The sequence below is a fragment of the Bos indicus x Bos taurus genome, chromosome 13 (assembly GCF_003369695.1).
Source record: "Bos indicus x Bos taurus breed Angus x Brahman F1 hybrid chromosome 13, Bos_hybrid_MaternalHap_v2.0, whole genome shotgun sequence".
NCBI lineage: Eukaryota > Metazoa > Chordata > Mammalia > Artiodactyla > Bovidae > Bos > Bos indicus x Bos taurus.
The window spans coordinates 25,398,028-25,416,286 of NC_040088.1; the positions used below are offsets into that span (position 1 = coordinate 25,398,028).

The 18,259-nt window shown below is 44.8% G+C and overlaps 1 protein-coding gene across 2 annotated transcripts in view; it reads left to right on the forward strand.

The window, feature by feature from the left end:
- The window catches only part of RAB22A (RAB22A, member RAS oncogene family), a 53,480-nt gene that overhangs the window by 15,061 nt on the left and 20,160 nt on the right, over positions 1-18,259 (forward strand). For both annotated transcript variants that reach the window (XM_027559000.1, XM_027558999.1), the window contains exon 3: positions 17,579-17,660. In XM_027559000.1, the coding sequence (XP_027414801.1) occupies positions 17,579-17,660 (82 nt within the window). The remainder of the gene's footprint in view (positions 1-17,578; positions 17,661-18,259) is intronic.

Consider the following 18,259-nt stretch of genomic DNA (forward strand, 5'->3'; position numbering starts at 1 on the left):
TTGATTTATAATGTTGTGTTATTTTCTGCTTTACAGCAAAGTGAATCAGTTATACCTATGCATAGATCCACTCTTTTAGGTTCTTTCCCCATGTAGGTCATAGGAGAGCACGGGACAGAGTCCTCTGTGCTCTCCAGAGGTCTTTGTATGCTCTGGGGTCTCACTGTCTTTTGTCTTCCCACTGTTCACTGTTGTGTACTAGGTGCTTGTTATCCTCTGGGGTGACTGAGTTGCTTGGATCAGAAATACGATGGCTTGGGACATTTTCAACCATCATTTCTTTAAATATTTTGTCTACCCCATTCTCTTGCTCTGCCTGTAGGATGCCAGTTATCTGTGTGTTAAACCGTTCAGTATTATTCAAACAGGTGACTGAGGCCTAGGTTTTGTTTCACTCTGTTTCTCCATCTTTTTCTCTCTATTCTTAGGATCACATTATTTCTGTTGATCTGTCTTTAAGTTCAGTTGATCCTTCTACTGCCTTTAAGCACATCCTGTATATTTTTTTCACTTCAGATACTGTCTTTAATTCTAGAATCTTTATTTGGTGTTTTTTTTCATATTTTGTAAGCTTATCTGTTCACTCAATATGACTCCTTTTCTTTAAATCCTTTATAACAGCTTTTAAAGCATATGTCTACTAGTGCCAACATCTGGATCAGCTCATGATCTATTGGTGTTTACTCTTTTTTTTTTCTCTTGACCTTGGATCACATTTCTTTGCAATTGTAGTAGTTTTTCTTTAATTATTGTTGTATACTGACTGCTGCAAAAGATATGCTGTTGTGGGGATTTTATATTATCTTTTGCTAAGGAGTGCTAAGTATCCCCTTGAACTTGTTCAGGTTTGGTTTTACACTCTGTTAGGATGGTTCCATTGGAGTATTTAGCCTCATGGCATATCCTTATTCTGGGGGCACGGTCTTTACTTCTGAAATGTGGCCTAAGGATCAAAACTCCCAACTCTTCCTGTCCTGCAGTTGGCAGCCGCTGAAATCTCTGCTTGGCTTTTACAGTATTCCACTCTTGCTGTCCTTGCAGCCCACCCCCTCCCCCCCCCCCTTCCACCGCCATGTGTGAGTGGTTGTAAAGCGACTCTGGATTTGAGCGGATTTGATGTGTGCATCTGAGGCTCCCTTTGGAGCATCTTCCTCCCAGGGCACCCCCTCTCCCTCTCCAGCACAGTGGTAGCCCCAGACCCCGTCGTCCAGCCAGCGGTTTTCTGCTTGATCAGTTGGGGAGGGTCCTCCCCATGCAGGTACCACCACCAACTCTGGACTCCAGAGCTCTCAACTTTGACTTTTAATTTGAATATTTAATTTTGCTTTTAAGATAATTACTGGTGTATCTGTGTTTAAATACAGCAGTTTTACACTTTGCTTCTTATTTACCTGGTCCTGTGTTCTTTGGATTGAATTTTGTTTTGGTTTTAATGCCATGTTTCTGAACTGTTAGTTATCTTGGTACTTACACATTCTTGTTCAGTCTCTCAGTCATGTCTGACTCTTTGCAACCACATGGACTGCAGCACACCAGACATCCCTATCCTTCATGGTCTCCCAGAGTTTTCTCAGACTCATGTCCATTGAGTCAGTGATGCTGTTAAATGGTGATGCCATTTAGTTGTTAAAGAACAACTAAATACATTCATTAGTTGTTCTTTAACTCTTTACTCTTGCCATCATCTTATGTATCCTCGCCTTATTCCAGTCTAATGTAAGTTACTTTCACCACATTCCAACAACGCAAGAATCTCAAGTCTAATTTCTCTATCTCCTGGGTTGTATGCTCTTACCTCGTTAATTCCAGACCTCACAGGATCTTTATTATTGCTACACAGGCACCATTCCTGTCCCTTTTTTCCACGTTACTTTTCCTGTTGCTTTACATTCCTGCCTGCATTTCTGGCCTTCCATCTGGGGTTATTTACTTCATTCTGAAGAAACACCATTTCATATCTCCTTTGCTGTACTCTTCTGGTGCTGGTTTTTTTGTTGTTGTTGTTTGAAAATGTCTTTATGTCATCTTTTTTAAATTGAGCTTTTATTTACATACAATAAAATATAATTTAGCTAGTCTTTATGTTGTGTTTAAGTGCCACCAAGCTATAGGACATTTCTCTTACCCCAGAAAGCTCCCTTCCTGCTGTATCCACCCTTGCCTCGCCAACCTAACTGCCATCTGACTTCTATCATGGTAGAGTAAATATATTTAAACTTTATATAAATGGAATCTTACTATATGTACTCATTTGTGCTGCCTTCTTTTGCTCACAATACTGTTTTTGAGATTCATCCATGTTTTTGCATGTATCGGGAGTTTGTTCCTTTTTATTGCTCAGTTGTATTGTATGAATATACCACAATTTGTTTATCCAGTCTCCTGTTGATGGACATTTAAATGGAGTCCAGTTTTAAGCTCTTATAAATAAAGATGCTTTGAATAATTGTATACATTTGTGTGTGTGTGGAGTAAACTCCTGGAGTTTACTCAAACTTGTGTCCTTTCTCCTCCTACCTTCAATCTTTCCCAGCATCAGAGTCTTTTCAAATGAGTCAGTTCTTCCCATCAGGTGGCCAGAGCATTGGAGTTTCCGCTTCAGCATCAGTCCTTCCAATGAATATTCAGGACTGATTTCTTTTAGGATGGACTGATTGGATCTCCTTGCAGTCCAAGGGACTCTCAAGAGTCTTCTCCAGCACCACAGTTCAAAAGTTATCAATTCTTCAGCAATCAGCTTTCTTCACAGTCCAACTCTCACATCCATACATGACCACTGGAAAAACCATAGCTTTGACTAGATAGACCTTTGTTGGCAAAGTAATGTCTCTGCTTTTTAATATGCTGTCTAGGTTGGTCATAACTTTTCTTCCAAGGAGAAAGCTTCTTTGAATTTCATGGCTGCAGTCACCATTTGCAGTGATTTTGGAGCCCCCCAAAATAAAGTCTGTCACTGTTTCCATCTATTTGCCATGAAGTGAAGGGACCCAGATGCCATGATCTTCATTTTCTGAATGTTGAGTTGTAAGCCAACTTTTTCACTCTCCTCTTTCACTTTCTTCAAGAGGCTCTGTAGTTCTTTTTTGCTTTCTGCCATAAGGATGGTGTCATCTGCATATCTGAGGTTATTGACATTTCTCCCAGCAATCTTGATTCCAGCTTGTGCTTCATCCAGCCCAACGCTGGGCTTATGTACTCTACATATAAGTTAAATAAGCAGGGTAACAATATACAGCCTTGACGTACTCCTTTTGCTATTTGGAACCAGTCTGTTGTTCCATGTCCAGTTCTAACTGTTGCTTCCTGACCTGCATACAGGTTTCTCAAGAGACAAGTCAGGTGGTCTGGTATTCCCATCTCTTGCAGAATTTTCCACAGTTTATTGTGATCCATATAGTCAAAGCCTTTGGCATAGTCAATAAAGCAGAAATAGATGTTTTTCTGGAACTCTCTTGCTTTTTCCATGATCCAGCAGATGTTGGCAATTTGATCTCTGGTTCCTCTGCCTTTTCTAAATCCAACTTGAACATCTGGAAGTTCACAGTTCACATATTGCTGAAGCCTGCCTTGGAGAATATTGAGCATTACTTTACTAGCATGTGAGATGAGTGCAATTGTGTGGTAGTTTGAACATTCTTTGGCATTGCCTTTCTTTGGGATTTGAATGCAAACTGACCTTTTCCAGTCCTGTGGCCACTGCTGAGTTTTCCAAATTTGCTGACATATTGAGTGCAGCACTTTCACAGCATCATCTTTCAGGATTTGAAATAGCTCAACTGGAATTCCAACACCTCCACTAGCTTTATTTGTAGTGATGCTTCCTACCCACTTGACTTTGCATTCCAGGATGTCTGGCTCTAGGTGAGTGATAACACCATTGTGATTATCTTGGTCATGAAGATCTTTTTTGTACAGTTCTTCTGTGTATTCTTGCCACCTCTTCTTAATATCTTCTGCTTCTGTTAGGTCCATACCATTTCTGTCCTTTATTATGCCCATCTTTGCATGAAATGTTCCCTTGGTATCTCTGATTTTCTTGAAGAGATCTCTAGTCTTTCCCATTCTGTTGTTTTCCTCTATTTCTTTGCATTGTACACATTACTTTTGAGCATATACCTGAAGAGCATATACTTTTGAGCATATTTCTTATCATTGTATAACAGATAACCCTAAGCTTAGCAGCTTAAAACAACAATGAATTTGTACTGTCTCACAGATTTTGAAGGTTAGAAATCAGGAGCAGCTTAGCTGGCTATTCTGACTCTTGCCATACTGACCCCTCCATAGGGCTGCCTGAGTGTCCTCCCAACACTGGAGCCCGAGGTGGAAGCCACAATGTCTGTGACCTCACCTTCATTTCCGTGATATCCTCCTGGTTACAGGGGACAGCTTCACTCGCTGTGGGCGGGGACACACAAGGACATCCGCACCACGGGTACCCGTAGGGCCGTCTTGAACGCTGGCACCGCAGTAGGTTTTAAGGCATGTTTATAAGAACTTGCTGTTTTCCATAGTGCTTACATACTCTTCTCCGTTCCTACCGGCACTACATGAAAAGTCCGTTGGCTCCACATTTTCATCAGTTGTTTTTAATTTTAGCTATTTTGGCAGATTACAATCATGTTTTGAGGCCTCTTTTCATTAGATACAGAATTCTCGGTTTTCAGTTATTGCCTCGCAGGCCTTTGAATATAATGTATCCCATTTTCATATGACTTCATCTGTTTTGATTGAAGTCAGGTGTTAGTCTTGTTGCTGTCTCAATATTAACGTGTCATTTTCTTCTTGGGAGCCTTTGAGATTTCCTTTTTGGCCTTAGGTTCCAGCAGTCTATCTTTGATATGCCTAGGTGAGATTTTTGTTTTATTCATTCTGCTTGGGTTCATAGGATGTCTTGAACCTGTGGTTTGATGCCTTTCAAGTTGGAAAATTCTCAACCATTATCTCTTCAATATTGTTCCATTTTCTCTCCTCACATTCTCAGACTGCTATTACATATAGTTTAGAATTTGTGTGTGTGCCTCTTCCATTCTTTTCTATATTTTCCTTTTTTTTCCCTCCATGCCTTAGACTAGGTATTTTCTCCTGGCCCTTCATCCAGTTTATTAATCACTTTTTCAACTAATTCTAATCTCATTTTAAACCTATCTATGAAGTTCTTCATTTCAGTTATTATTTTTCTAAAGTTCTAGAATACTGTTGATTTTTTGTCAGTGTACCTTTTGTTTGTTTGTTTGTTTTGCTGAAATTACCATACTAATCACTGTTATGATACAATGTTTTGTTATCTTCATAGTAAATATTGAAAACTATAGTCATTTTTCTATTTATTTACTTACTTGTTGTCTGACCCCACCACTCCATAGTTCTATGAGAAGGGGAACCTTATCCAAAATAACCACTGGTGTATCCTCAGTGCCTAGCCCTTAATTATTTGTGCAGTAAAAAAAAATTTTCTTTAATTATAAGATTTTTATAGTTGAATACAGTCATCATCTCTCTTTACCAATCTGATTCATTTCAGATCCTCCTCTTTATCATCTTCTGCCCTGTTATTTCACTGAAACCACTGTTTCTGAGTGTAACATCAACTCATGAATGGCCATTTTATTGTATTTGTCCTCTCTAGAAATATTTGGCGTACTTTTTTCACTGCAGAGCCTCTTGTTACCTGGCATACAGTTCTGATTCTCCTCCTTCCTACCTTATGGGATGGTCCTCTTTTTTCTGTTTCTTGGCCTTGGCATCCACTCCTGAAATGTGGAAGCAGGGAGGGTTTCTGCCATGGTCCTGGGTCTTCCCAGGTGACTTCATTCACACTCACAGCTTTAAGAAGATCCCCTTTCTCCAGTGACTGTGTATCCCTGCTGTGTCACTACAGACACACTCTGGACACCACGTGTCCGCCTCTGACCTCCTCTCCCGACCCTCTCGTCCCAGAGGCCTCAGCTGCCTTGTCAGTGAGTCCACCACTGAGTGGAAATTGGTACAAGCACTCCATGCTGCAAGTAATAGTGATAATGTGTACCATATTCCATTCTTCACATGTGGTCACTTAACTCTTAAAACAGCCCTGTGCACTCACAGTTCAGATATAAGAAGTCAGAAGATTCTCGTCCAAAAAATAAAACAAGCAAAATTAATTTTTAAAAGCACACTAGACATCTGAGCTCACAAAGAAACCTAAATGAATGCAACTTCAGACAGTGACAAGCCACTCATAAGAGAGAAGGGACCCCTGGCTGCTGTCCATCTCTGCAGAGACAGGAGTTGGGGGAGCTGCTGGAGACGGGCCCGTGGGCTCTCAGCTATGGAGACTTGAGGCCACAGGCGAGCCCAGAGAAACCTCTCTGAGGGAGTCCCCATCTTCGCTGGACATTGGGTGACTGTAACCAGGGCAAAGGGTCCAGGCGGGGAACTGGAAAGCCAAGATAACTCCTCAAAATTGTGATCACATTTACTGATCCTTCCTCCACTGCATCCAGTTAGCCACTGAGCTCATCTAATAAAATTTATATTTAAAGTCAGGTCAGGAGAGGACTTCCCTGGTGGTCCATTTATAGGAAACCAAAGGCCAATCAAAAATCATCTGTGAAGTAGAGGTCAAAAATGGTTTGCCTGAGGTAGGTATAAGACTTAGCTAGAAAAGGGCATAAGGAAACTTTCTGGGCTTAGGGAAATGTTCTGTATCTTGTTTTAGACAGTAGTTACACGAGAATGTGAAACATCAAACCCTATACTGCATGTTATTGTTCATTAATATTACTTGGGTAAAATTTAAAGCGTTTTAAATTCCTGTGTTTTAGGTACTGAAGTTATTCCTAGTTTTCAAATGAGAGAACTGAGGCAAAGAGAGGTTAATTGACTTGCCCAGTTGGTGGCAAAACTAATAAGCAGAGCGGGTAGTCTGTCTAAAAAGCCCGCATGCTTAGTGAGAATGCTCTTGTCTCATATCCTTGCCCAGAAATCCTACTTCTAGGACTTTATCCTTCAGATAAACTTACTCACGTAAGTTTCAGACAACAAGGGCAGTAACTGTCCAAGGTTAGTAATTGCAGCACTTGATTAGTAGGTATCTGATTATATAATTTATAGTATAATCACTCGATAGAATGTGATACAGGGGGAAAGGCCAGCTTGAGAAAACCTCTTGTACTTACACTGGATGACCTCCTAGATTGTAGCACAGGATGAAAGAATCAAAAGTGTGTTTTATGTTCTACCATCTGTGCTAATAAAGAAGGTTGCGGGGGAAACTGCATACACATATTCTGTGTAAACCATGGGCGTATCAGAAAGGCAACCTGAGAAGCAGATGAGATAGTTTCCAGGGCGAGGAGTTGAGTGGCTGGAGAGAAGGATGTGCAGGAGAGTTCAGTCCAGCGCACCCGCTGTATGCACTGTGGGTCATGAAGCCCGTGAGCATGTTGCCTGTTCTGAAAATCAAGGCGCAGACTACGGTTTGGAAATACCTGAATCACACATCACACACACCACTGCCTGAGCCAGAAGCCTGCCTCAAACTTCTTAGAACTGTCCCTCTCAGCAGCCCACACCTGTGGCTTTAGGGTGTCAGCCTCATGGTATCCCTTCACACCCATCAAGCCAACCCCATCTTTCTGCAGGACCCTCTCATGGCCTCAGAGCTCACCTCCATTTCTGTCCGTCTTGTTCGAGCACTCAGCGATGCTCAGTTTCCCTGGGTTTTGCCTAGAATTCCATCTCCACTTCTACCCCGTAAGGTCTTTAAAAATAGACATCCATCTCACTCACCCATGGATTATTAAGGGCTTGGTATCTGGCGGAAGGTATCTGTTGCGCACTTCCAGAATTCAGCTTTCAAACAGATCTGGTGACACCATCCCTTCCTCCCCTTGGGGCTCCTCGCACTCTCAGCTGTCTCTCCCAGAACATCACCCTTCAGATGACTCCACACAGTGCACAGGTGGAAGTTTTAAATTTATACTGTGAAGTATTTCATTGTGTGTTAGAAAATACAAAACTAGTCCCTGAATCCTGTGGGATTTTAATTTTACCAGTATTAATGCTCAGACAAGTTTAAGTTAAAAAAAAAATAGAAGAATGAATTTTTTTACACCATTCAGCAGTAAGTAAGAGCGCTGGAGCACGAATATGGCAGAAATGGTGATGGTGACACCCTGGCCTTTGGGAGATCCTGATGAACAGGAAACAGGGCCTCACAGAGCCGAGGCTTATCAGTGTGAAGGTGCAGCATCTTGTAGACCTTCACCCCCCATCTGCCCCCACCCTACCCGGAGCCTTTCATGTGGTTACCACCCCAGCCCTGCCTCACCAGGCTCGCCCTGCAGAACCACTGGCATTCTTGCACATTTTCATCATTCTCTGCTTCTCTTCCTGCCTTTTCTCTTGTAGAATGTGTCCCCACCCCCTCTCGGGTCTTGTTGCTGGGCCTCTGCTGGGCAGACACCCCCCTTAAACTTCTGGGTTCAGCTCAAACTTCAGCCCTTCTCATGAAGTCCTCCCTGGTGTAGTAGTTTCTGTTTGCTGCTGTCACAAAATATAGCAAATTTATCATCTTACAGTTCTGGAAGTCCAAAATCAGTTTCGCTGGCTAAAGCCGGGGTCTTGACAGAGCTGGTTACCCTGAGGCTGTGAGGAGGGAACTGGCTTCCTTGACCTCCAGCTTCCAGGGGCGTCCTGTCGTCCAGCCTCTGTTGGCATGGACAATGTTTATTGTCAGGTGTTAAGAGTGCAGAATAGTAACAAACCAGAAGGCTGGGGGGAGAAGCAGGGCATGGCTCTCCTCCCCCAACACCAGGGCCCTGAAACCAGGCCAGGTGGTGGGCCCCTGGTCACTTCAGGCCCAGCACCCTCTGGAGAACAAGCTCCAGTGCAAGAGAGCTCCTCACAACACAGGGGAAGGGAGCAGCACCCCGGAAGATGCCCTTCACCCATCTTCAGGGCACACAGTCCTGCTCTCTCCTTCCATGTTCCATCACCATCTCTGGCTCCAACTTCTGGTCTCCTTCTAAGGACTGTTGTGATTATGTTGGACTGTCTCATTAATCCAGGATCCTTACCCCAACATGAGATTTTTAACCTAATTGTATCTGTAAGGTGCCCCTTTTGCAGTGGGAAGTAACATATTCACAGGTTCTAGGGTTGGAATGTGGCCATCCTCTAGGGTGGGAGTGGAGGGGTGGGGTGGTCATCCAGCCTCCCACACCTGGAGTCACTGCTCCCCTAGGGACTCAGGTGTGGCTTTACCTGTGAGCCTCCTGGGGACAGGGATGAGGCTGCACTCACTCTGCCTGCCTGGGGTTCCTGCTCGCATGTGTTTGAGGGAGTCACCCCCCAGGCACACTACGGTCCTGTGGTGCTATGGTTCCAAGACCAGGCTCGAGGTCTTGCCTGACGAGGGTCCTAGCTGTGCTGCTGTCCTTCTCCGTCCCCTCCACGGCTTGTCTACAAACTGGTGCTGACAAATCAGATCTGCCCCGGAGGCTCACACGAAGGACTCAGTGGGGCCACACGTATGGTGGACGAGAAGAGCACTCACCATTATGACCACTCAGTCGGGGCAGCTCATTCCTTCCCGTGACTGTTGATTTTACTGTATGTGATGCAAACGATTTTCCTGTTGGGTTAACTTATTCTTAACAAACTTAGGAAAAGAGATGCTGAACTCTTCATTGTTAAATTTAATTATTTTTAGGTTTAGAGTAGTGTCTTCATTGAGTTTAAATATTTTCACAAACAGTCTTAGAATGACAACAGTGTAAAAGGTCCTGGAGAATTTGCTCAGGGTGACCCGTGAATGAGCCTGTGGATTCAACCATCTCGTGTGCACCCACGGCTCTGGTGCAGGTGGGTGGAGCCTCCCAGGAGGGGGCCCTCTGCAGGGTGGTACGAAATGGCACGTCAGCCCTTAGACCTCATGAGTCTGAGAAATGGTAGATCTCGTGAGTCTGAGAAATGGTAGAGTTTAAAGGTACATGAGATTCTGGAACTTGCATACAGAGCTGAGGTTATGGACACTCATTAAAAGGCACCACATACCGTTATGAGGGGGTTTCCCTGGTGGCTTAGCTGGTAAAGAATCCACCTGCAATGCAGGAGACCTGGGTTCGATCCCTGGGTTGGGAGGATCCCCTAGAGAAGGGAACGGCTGCCCACTCCAGTATTCTGGCCTGGAGAATTCCATGGGCTGTAGAGTCCATAGAGTTGCAAAGAGTGGCACACGCCTGAGCACCTTTCACTTTCACCATCATGAGGATGACAGCATCTGTGTGTCATTCCAAGAAAAGGGCTCAGGGGTACTAGACTGTGAGCCAGGTCATACCTGTGTTTTGCAGAAGCCCAGCGAGTCCACTGCAGGTAAAGGAAAGGCGTTTTTAAAACCCCTTGTAGCAAGTACTTCGATTGGGAACTCCTGCTCCCACCAAAGATTGTGGTGATGTGGAATGTCTGGAAAAAATGGAGAAGTTTATGAAAGGCAATCTAGCTTTAGGAAATAATGCTAGTAGGGATTTTAGATTAAAGAGGTAATAAGATCTGCCTAGACAGAGTGAAGAGAGATGGGTTAGTAGTGAAAAATAAGGGTGTCAGACAGGTAAATGGCAGGCTGGAAAATAAAAATGTGTCATTTGGATGGCAGGAAGCCATTGCCTGTTTTTCAGAGAGCCAGATATGAACTTATCCTACTGTCCGTGTCATTTAACTTGAGCATTAAAGGAGTGATCCTGGGATGGAGTGACGCTGGGAGGGAGAAATTGTAGTGGTCCCGCTTGAAGATGAGGGTCCAATTTTGAATTTACCTCAGGGACTAAAGTTCAAGTGTAGATTAAATATAAAATGGAGAGCCAGACAGTTCTCTCAGAGTGGATGAAAGTAACAAAGAAGAGCTGCAGACCAATGTTTCTGTGGAAGGCCGACACCACGTTCTGATTGAGAACTCAGAACTGGAGACAGACTGCTGTGAGGGTGGAGTGAAATTAAGCCCCATCTTCACTGCCTTTAGTGTGGGGACAGGGATGAAGTGTCCCGACGGTGGAGCAGAGCTGCAGTCAGTCAGATTCAGGAGAGCATGTCCTCCGCAGATGAAACCCTGAAGCGTGGGCCATGCTGGAGGCCTTCTGCCTAGTGCGCCTCTCGCCCCATGCCTACCCCGAGCCCCAGCGTCATCACTCTAGATCAGTCCAGCCGAATCCAAGTGCCGACGGGGAAGAGGTGGTCCTTACTGGTGTGACAGGCCAAGCCCTCTGGTTCTCAGAAATCCACAGAGATGCCTGTTGCAGTGAGAGGCTTCGGGGGCGCGGGGAGGAGGGGTTTGGTTGTCCCATCACCACCACTTGCGCTGGGCCCCGTCCAGCATCGCTGCTGCTTCCTTAGCAGGGTTCCGAGAACCCATCTCCGGCAAGAGGCCTGGGAGCTGGCCTAATGGCTGAGCGGGAGCAGGTCGTGAGGATGTCCCTGGGCGTGGTCAGCCCTGCTGGTGGCACCCCACCCCACCCCCTAGAGGCCACACTCCTGGCTCAAGAGCCCCCCGAGTTGCCTCTAATCTCAGCTGTCTCTGCGCTTCAAAAGTACTTCTCATTGTGTGCTCCGGGGAGCGCTTGGCTGAGACTCCCTGAAACTGTGGACATCATGGAAGGCCAGGTGGCTTATAGCAACATAGTAGATGTTTTGTCAGAATTCCAGGGTAGCCAGCAGGGAGGTGAGGAAGATGCCCCTGTTACAGAAGAAGACCTGAACCGCAAGGTCCATACTTCCTGGCATTTAACAGATAAATTTAAAAATAGACAAATAAGCCAGACAGACATTGTACAGGCCTTGTGGCAGACACGCTGAGGACAAAATGGGATGGTGTGTGTTGCAGGGTGAAGTTGAGATGTGAAGCCACCTGGCTTGGGTGGACCACACACATTTCTGTGACTGTTGGCAGTTGAGCTAAGACCTAAAGCCTGAGGAGCGTTTGGCCAGAGGGGAAAGTATTCACAGAAAAGGAACCGTCAGCATGAAGTCAGAAGCAGGAACAATTAGAAGGATTCAAGTCTGGGGGAAGGAGACCGGCTTGATGTCTGCAGTGGCCTAGGCGGGTTGTGCTGGGCTCATGGTCAGGGCCGAGGTGATAGGTGAATAAAGACAAGCAGAATCAGAAAAGTGGGGGTTACAGCTGGTGTGAATGAAATGAGTTCATTGTCAAGTGGGAGGGTTGACTGGGGACTATGTTGCAGAGCTTGGGCTTATAACCTCTGTCTTCTCTGAGAAGGAAGAAACGAGCTGCTGGCCTGGGAACAAGGGGTGGCAGGCAGTGGCTGGGGGCTGGAAAACAGTCAGTCATAGGAGTGTGGGATTGTTGCTGGGTGGAAGAAGAGGCCTGGGGTGGGCCCAGCTGACATAGGATCGTCCCCACACCAGTCCTGGCTTGGGGACTTTTCGTCCAGCGGGACAGCCACTCCACCTGTGTGCAGAATAAGCAGGGAGAGAGGCTGTCCTGGGTGGTTGAGACAGGACAGATAAGACCCTAAAGAATTGGCAGTTTGGCCAGTGACACTGGCAATACAAGGACAAGAGACCAGTAGATGTGGAGGCATGACAAGGAGTTGTGAGGGAGTTGTGTTGAGAGCATCCACGGGAGAGAAGGGATGGGTGGTCTAAGGTCACAGACCGGAAGTTGGGTTTAATCCCATAAGATCCTTACATTCATAGTAGCTGCCACTTGTCTGAGTCATGAATCTATACTCTCAGTAAAAGGGAGATGGTTGGCAGGTAGTTTGGACCTCAGTGAATTCTGATCCCAGAAGCGAAACACTTCCTTTTAACGTTGTGTGTAACTCTCTCAGCTTTTGTCTCCGTGAAGCATATTTCTCCTCTTGCCCTCTGAGCAGCTAGTTTGGGCATGCTGCATGCTCTGGCTCCGTTTATAGGCCCGGTGCCTGTTGTACCTCTGACAGCACAGCCATAATTGATGGAGGACTGAGTTGCAAGCGCTTAGGACTAATATAGCAAAGTCTAAACTAAGACATTTCCTGGTGCTGCCTTTAATAATAATAACAATAATAATACCTTGTTTAGAGACAGTACTTTATAATTTGCAGAGCATTTTCACTATATCATATCATTTCATCTTCACAATAACTAAGGCTTTTTGAAGGCTTCAGTTCAGTTCAGTTGCTCAGTCGTGTCTGACTCTTTGCAACCCCATGAATCGCAGCACACCAGGCCTCCCTGTCCATCACCAGCTCTCGGAGTTTACTCAAACTCATGTCCATTGAGTCAGTGATGCCATCTAGCCATCTCATCCTCTGTCGTCCCCTTCTCCTCGTGCCCCCAATCCCTCCCAGCATCAGAGTCTTTTCCAATGAGTCAACTCTTTGCATGAGGTGGCCAGAGTATTGGAGTTTCAGCTTTAGCATCAGTCCTTCCAAAGTACACCCAGGACTGGTCTCCTTTAGAATGGACTGGTTGGATCTCTTTGCAGTCCAAGGGACTCTCAAGAGTCTTCTCCAACACCATAGTTCAAAAGCATCAATTCTTCGGTGTTCAGCTTTCTTCACAGTCCAACTCTCACATCCATACATGACTACTGGAAAAACCATAGCCTTGACTAGATGGACCTTTGTTGGCAAAGTAATGTCTCTGTTTTTTAATATGCTATCTGCTGCTGCTGCTAAGTCGCTTCAGTCGTGTCCGACTCTGTGCGACCCCATAGACGGCAGCCCACCAGGTTCCCCTGTCCCTGGGATTCTCCAGGCAAGAACACTGGAGTGGGTTACCGTTTCCTTCTCCAAATATGCTCTCTAGGTTGGTCATAACGTTCCTTCCAAGGAATAAGTGTCTTTTAATTTCATGGCAGCAGTCACCATCTGCAGTGATTTTGGTGCCCCAAAAAATAAAGTCTGACACTGTTTCCACATCTATTTCCCATGAAGTGATGGGACCAGATGCCGTGATCTTAGTTTTCTGAATGTTGAGCTTTAAGCCAACTTTTTCAGTCTCCTCTTTCACTTTCATCAAGAGACTTTTTTCTTCACTTTCTGCCATAAGGGTGGTGTCATCTGCGTATCTGAGGTTATTGATATTTCTCCTGGCAATCTTGATTCCAGCTTGTGTTTCTTCCAGCCCTGCATTTCTCATGATGTACTCTGCATATAAGTTAAATAAGCACAGTAACAATATACAGCCTTGACGTACTCCTTTTCCTATTTGGAACCAGTCTGTTGTTCCATGTCCAGTTCTAACTGTTGCTTCCTGACCTGCATACAGGTTTCTCAAGAGGCAGATCAGGTAGTCTGGTATTCCCATCTCTTTCAGAATTTTCCACAATTGATTGTGATCCATGCAGTCAAGGGCTTTGGCATAGTCAATAAAGCAGAAATAGATGTTTTTCTGGAACTCTCTTGCTTTTTCCATGATCCAGCGGATGTTGGCAATTTGATCTCTGGTTCCTCTGCCTTTTCTAAATCCAACTTGAACATCTGGAAGTTCATGGTTCACGTATTGCTGTAGCCTGCCTTGGAAAATTTTGAGCATTACTTTACTAGCGTGTGAGATGAGTGCAGTTGTGCGGTAGTTTGAACATTCTTTGGCATTGCCTTTCTTTGGGATTGGAATGCAAACTGACCTTTTCCAGTCCTGTGGCCACTGCTGAGTTTTCCAAATTTGCTGGCATATTGAGTGCAGCATTTTCACAGCATCATCTTTCAGGATTTGAAATAATGTTCGTAGTGATGCTTTCTAAGGCCCACTTGACTTCACATTCCAGGATGTCTGGCTCTAGGTGAGTGATCATACCATCGTGATTATCTTGGTCGTGAAGATCTTTTTTGTACAGTTCTTCTGTGTATTCTTGCCACCTCTTCTTAATATCTTCTACTTCTGTTAGGTCCATACCATTTTCTGTCCTTTATTGAGCCCATCTTTGCATAAAATGTTCCCTTGGTATCTCTAATTTTCTTGAAGAGATCTCTAGTGTTTTCCATTCTGTTGTTTTCCTCTTATTTCTTTGCATTGATCCCTGAGGAAGGCTTTCCTATCTCTCCTTGCTATTCTTTGGAACTCTGCATTCAGATGCTTATATCCTTTTCTCCTTTGCTTTTGACTTCTCTTGTTTTCACAGCTATTTGTAAGGCCTCCCCAGACAGCCATTTTGCTTTTTTGCATTTCTTTTCCATGGGGATGGTCTTGATTCTTGTCTCCTGTACAATGTCACAAGTTCATCAGGCACTCTATCTATCAGATCTAGTCCCTTACATCTATTTCTCACTTCCACTGTATAATCATAAGGGATTTGATTTAGGTCATACCTGAGTGGTCTAGTGGTTTTCCTACTTTCTTCAATTTAAGTCTGAATTTGGCAATAAGGAGTTCATGATCTGAGCCACAGTCAGCTCCCGGTTTTGTTTTTGCTGACTGTATAGAGCTTCTCCATCTTTGGCTGCAAAGAATATAATCAGTCTGATTTCAGTGTTGACCATCTAGTGATTTCCATGTGTAGAGTCTTCTCTTGTGTTGTTGGAAGTGGGTGTTTGCTATGAGCAGCGCATTCTCTTGACAAAACTCTATTAGCCTTTGCCCTGCTTCATTCTGTATTCCAAGGCCATATTTGCCTGTTACTCCAGGTGTTTCTTGACTTCCTACTTTTACATTCCAGTCCCCTATAATGAAAAGGACATCTTTTTTGCGTGTTCTAAAAGGTCTTATAGGTCTTCATAGAACCGTTCAACTTCAGCTTCTTCGCCGTTACTGGGTGGGGCATCGGCTTGGATTACTGTGATATTGAATGGTTTGCCTTGGAAATGAACAGAGATCAGTCTGTCATTTTTGAGATTGCATCCAGGTACTGCATTTCAGACTCGCTTGTTGACCATGATGGCCACTCCATTTCTTCTAAGGGATTCCTGCCCATAGTAGTAGATATAATGGTCATCTGAGTTAAATTAACCATTCCAGTGCATTTTAGTTCACTGATTCCTAGAATGTCGACTTTCACTCTTGCCATGTCTTGTTTGACCACTTCCAATTTGCCTTGATTCATGGACCTGACATTCCAGGTTCCTATGCAATATTGCTCTTTACAGCATCAGACCTTGCTTCTGTTACCAGTCACATCCACAACTGGGTATTGTTTTTGCTTTGGCTCCATCCCTTCATTCTTTCTGGAGTTATTTCTCCACTGATCTCCAGTAGCATATTGGGCACCTACTGACCTGGGGAGTTTCTCTTTCAGTATCCTATCATCTTGCCTTTTCATACTGTTCATGGGATTCTCAAGGCATGAATACTGAAGTGGTTTGCCATTCCCTTCTCCAGAGGACCACATTCTGTCAGACCTCTCCACCATGACCCACCTGTCTAGGGTGGCCCCACACAGCATGGCTTAGTTTCATTGAGTCAGACAAGGCTGTGTTCCGTGTGAAGGCTTAGATCTTCCTTAAAGTGAGAAGTCCTGGTACACATCCTGATTTAACCATGGCAAGTGTAAAAAGTTTTTTAACTAAGGATTCTGATACTTAACCTAAGCTCAGTAATGCTTCAGAAAGTCATTCTATTGATTTCAGCTTGCACTTTTTTGAAAATTATGTAACTGCTACTTGAATCTCTTCAAAGATATTTCAGATTCAGAATATGTGAAAACGTCTAGCCATTGAGTTCATTGTCCTGATTAGGATGATGAGGGTGTGATTCCAAGAGCACAGCTTGACCCTCAGCCCCATAAGGTTTATTCAGTGGGAAAGAAGACATAATCATCCCTGGGTTCTTCTGCCAGACTGGGATGCCCGGAGGAGGCTGGGAGACAAAGGACTTCCCAGCAGGGAGCTTTCTGGTGGGTTGGGAGAGTAGAAGGTAGCATTGGAGCTAGCGCTGGCCTGGGACAGGCCTCTAGAATCTTCATCCAGGAGCCTCCAGAGGGTCTAGGCACGTGTTCCACAGTTCCTCACAGGTTGTCCCAAAAGCACAAGCCCCTGGCCCTGCCTTCAGAGGCCCCTGCATGGAGCAGTCCCTCGCAGAGAGCAGGAAAACCTGTACAGGAGCATTCCTTCTCCACCCAGGACTGGGGTGGCCTAGCAGGACAACCAGTGGGGGGCCGATCTGTTACTGAAACACAGAGGTGGTGATTGGGAGTCTTTGTGCTTCTTGTTGGTATTTTAGTTTTATTAACCCTAGTCTAACACTAGCTCTTCACATGATCCTTTGGTTTAGGAATGGGCTGAGGACAAAGCCAAATGACCTACTGCTCATTACTAGTACACTCATTTCCTGGACACACAGGTTTTCACAAAAGTTTTCCCATGGTGCCATCTTTCTGAAGAACAGCTTGAGTATATTACAAGGGAGGCTAATGTCTGGATTATCAAATTATCTCATGGTTCTTTTGATGTGAAGTTTAGGCAGCCACAAGCCAAAGAACCCTTCCATCTTAGAGCATGCAGCCAGCATCTGAGTGTCTCATTCATACTCCAAAGAGGACCACAGTCAGAATGTAGTGTGGAGCAGGAGTGTGAGAACTGTGGGGTCTAAACGATGTTTCCAACTCGGGCTGGTGACGTGGTTTAAATACCTGTGTTCTGATCGTTTAGGTCTCTCTTTGTAGGGCATCTTTTATGACCAAGACTGTCCAGTACCAAAATGAACTACATAAATTCCTCATCTGGGACACAGCTGGACAAGAACGAGTAAGTCACCCTTTGCATCACTATGTGTTTTCCTGAGGCCCAGGTGAAAGCACCAGTGCAATGCTGGGTCCCGTCGCTTCACGTCACTCACTGCCCTTCTCTGCACCGGAGACACACACGTTCCCATTTGCGCGGCCAGCCCTTTCCTGCTCAACTAGAACCACGAAGTCCACAGATGGAGAAAGTGCTCGTGGGCACTGAGGGCATTTATATATATTTTAGTGTCTTCAAGTAAATCCTGACTAACAGGCCTGATGAAACCCCGCTCAGAGCATGGTGTGTAATTTTGGGGCTCCATCCTTGAGCAGAGATATAAAAGAATTAGTGGTAGGAAGGGAGAGTGAAGCACATCTCATTATAGCCGCCTTTTAAGAGCTAAAGAGGGAACTTTAACAGCATATAAAGTTTGAGACTTTAAGTGAAATGGATGAGCTAACACTGTGCCATGCAATAGTGCTTATTAAACGCCTGATGATAAAGTTGTCCTGGATGGCTGTCTGCCTTGGGAGGGCCTGGGCCAGAAGTGGGGCCAGGGCCATGGTACCTCGGTGCAGAAGAGGATTTGACAAAGCCCACCCAAATGGGACGGGACAGGAAAG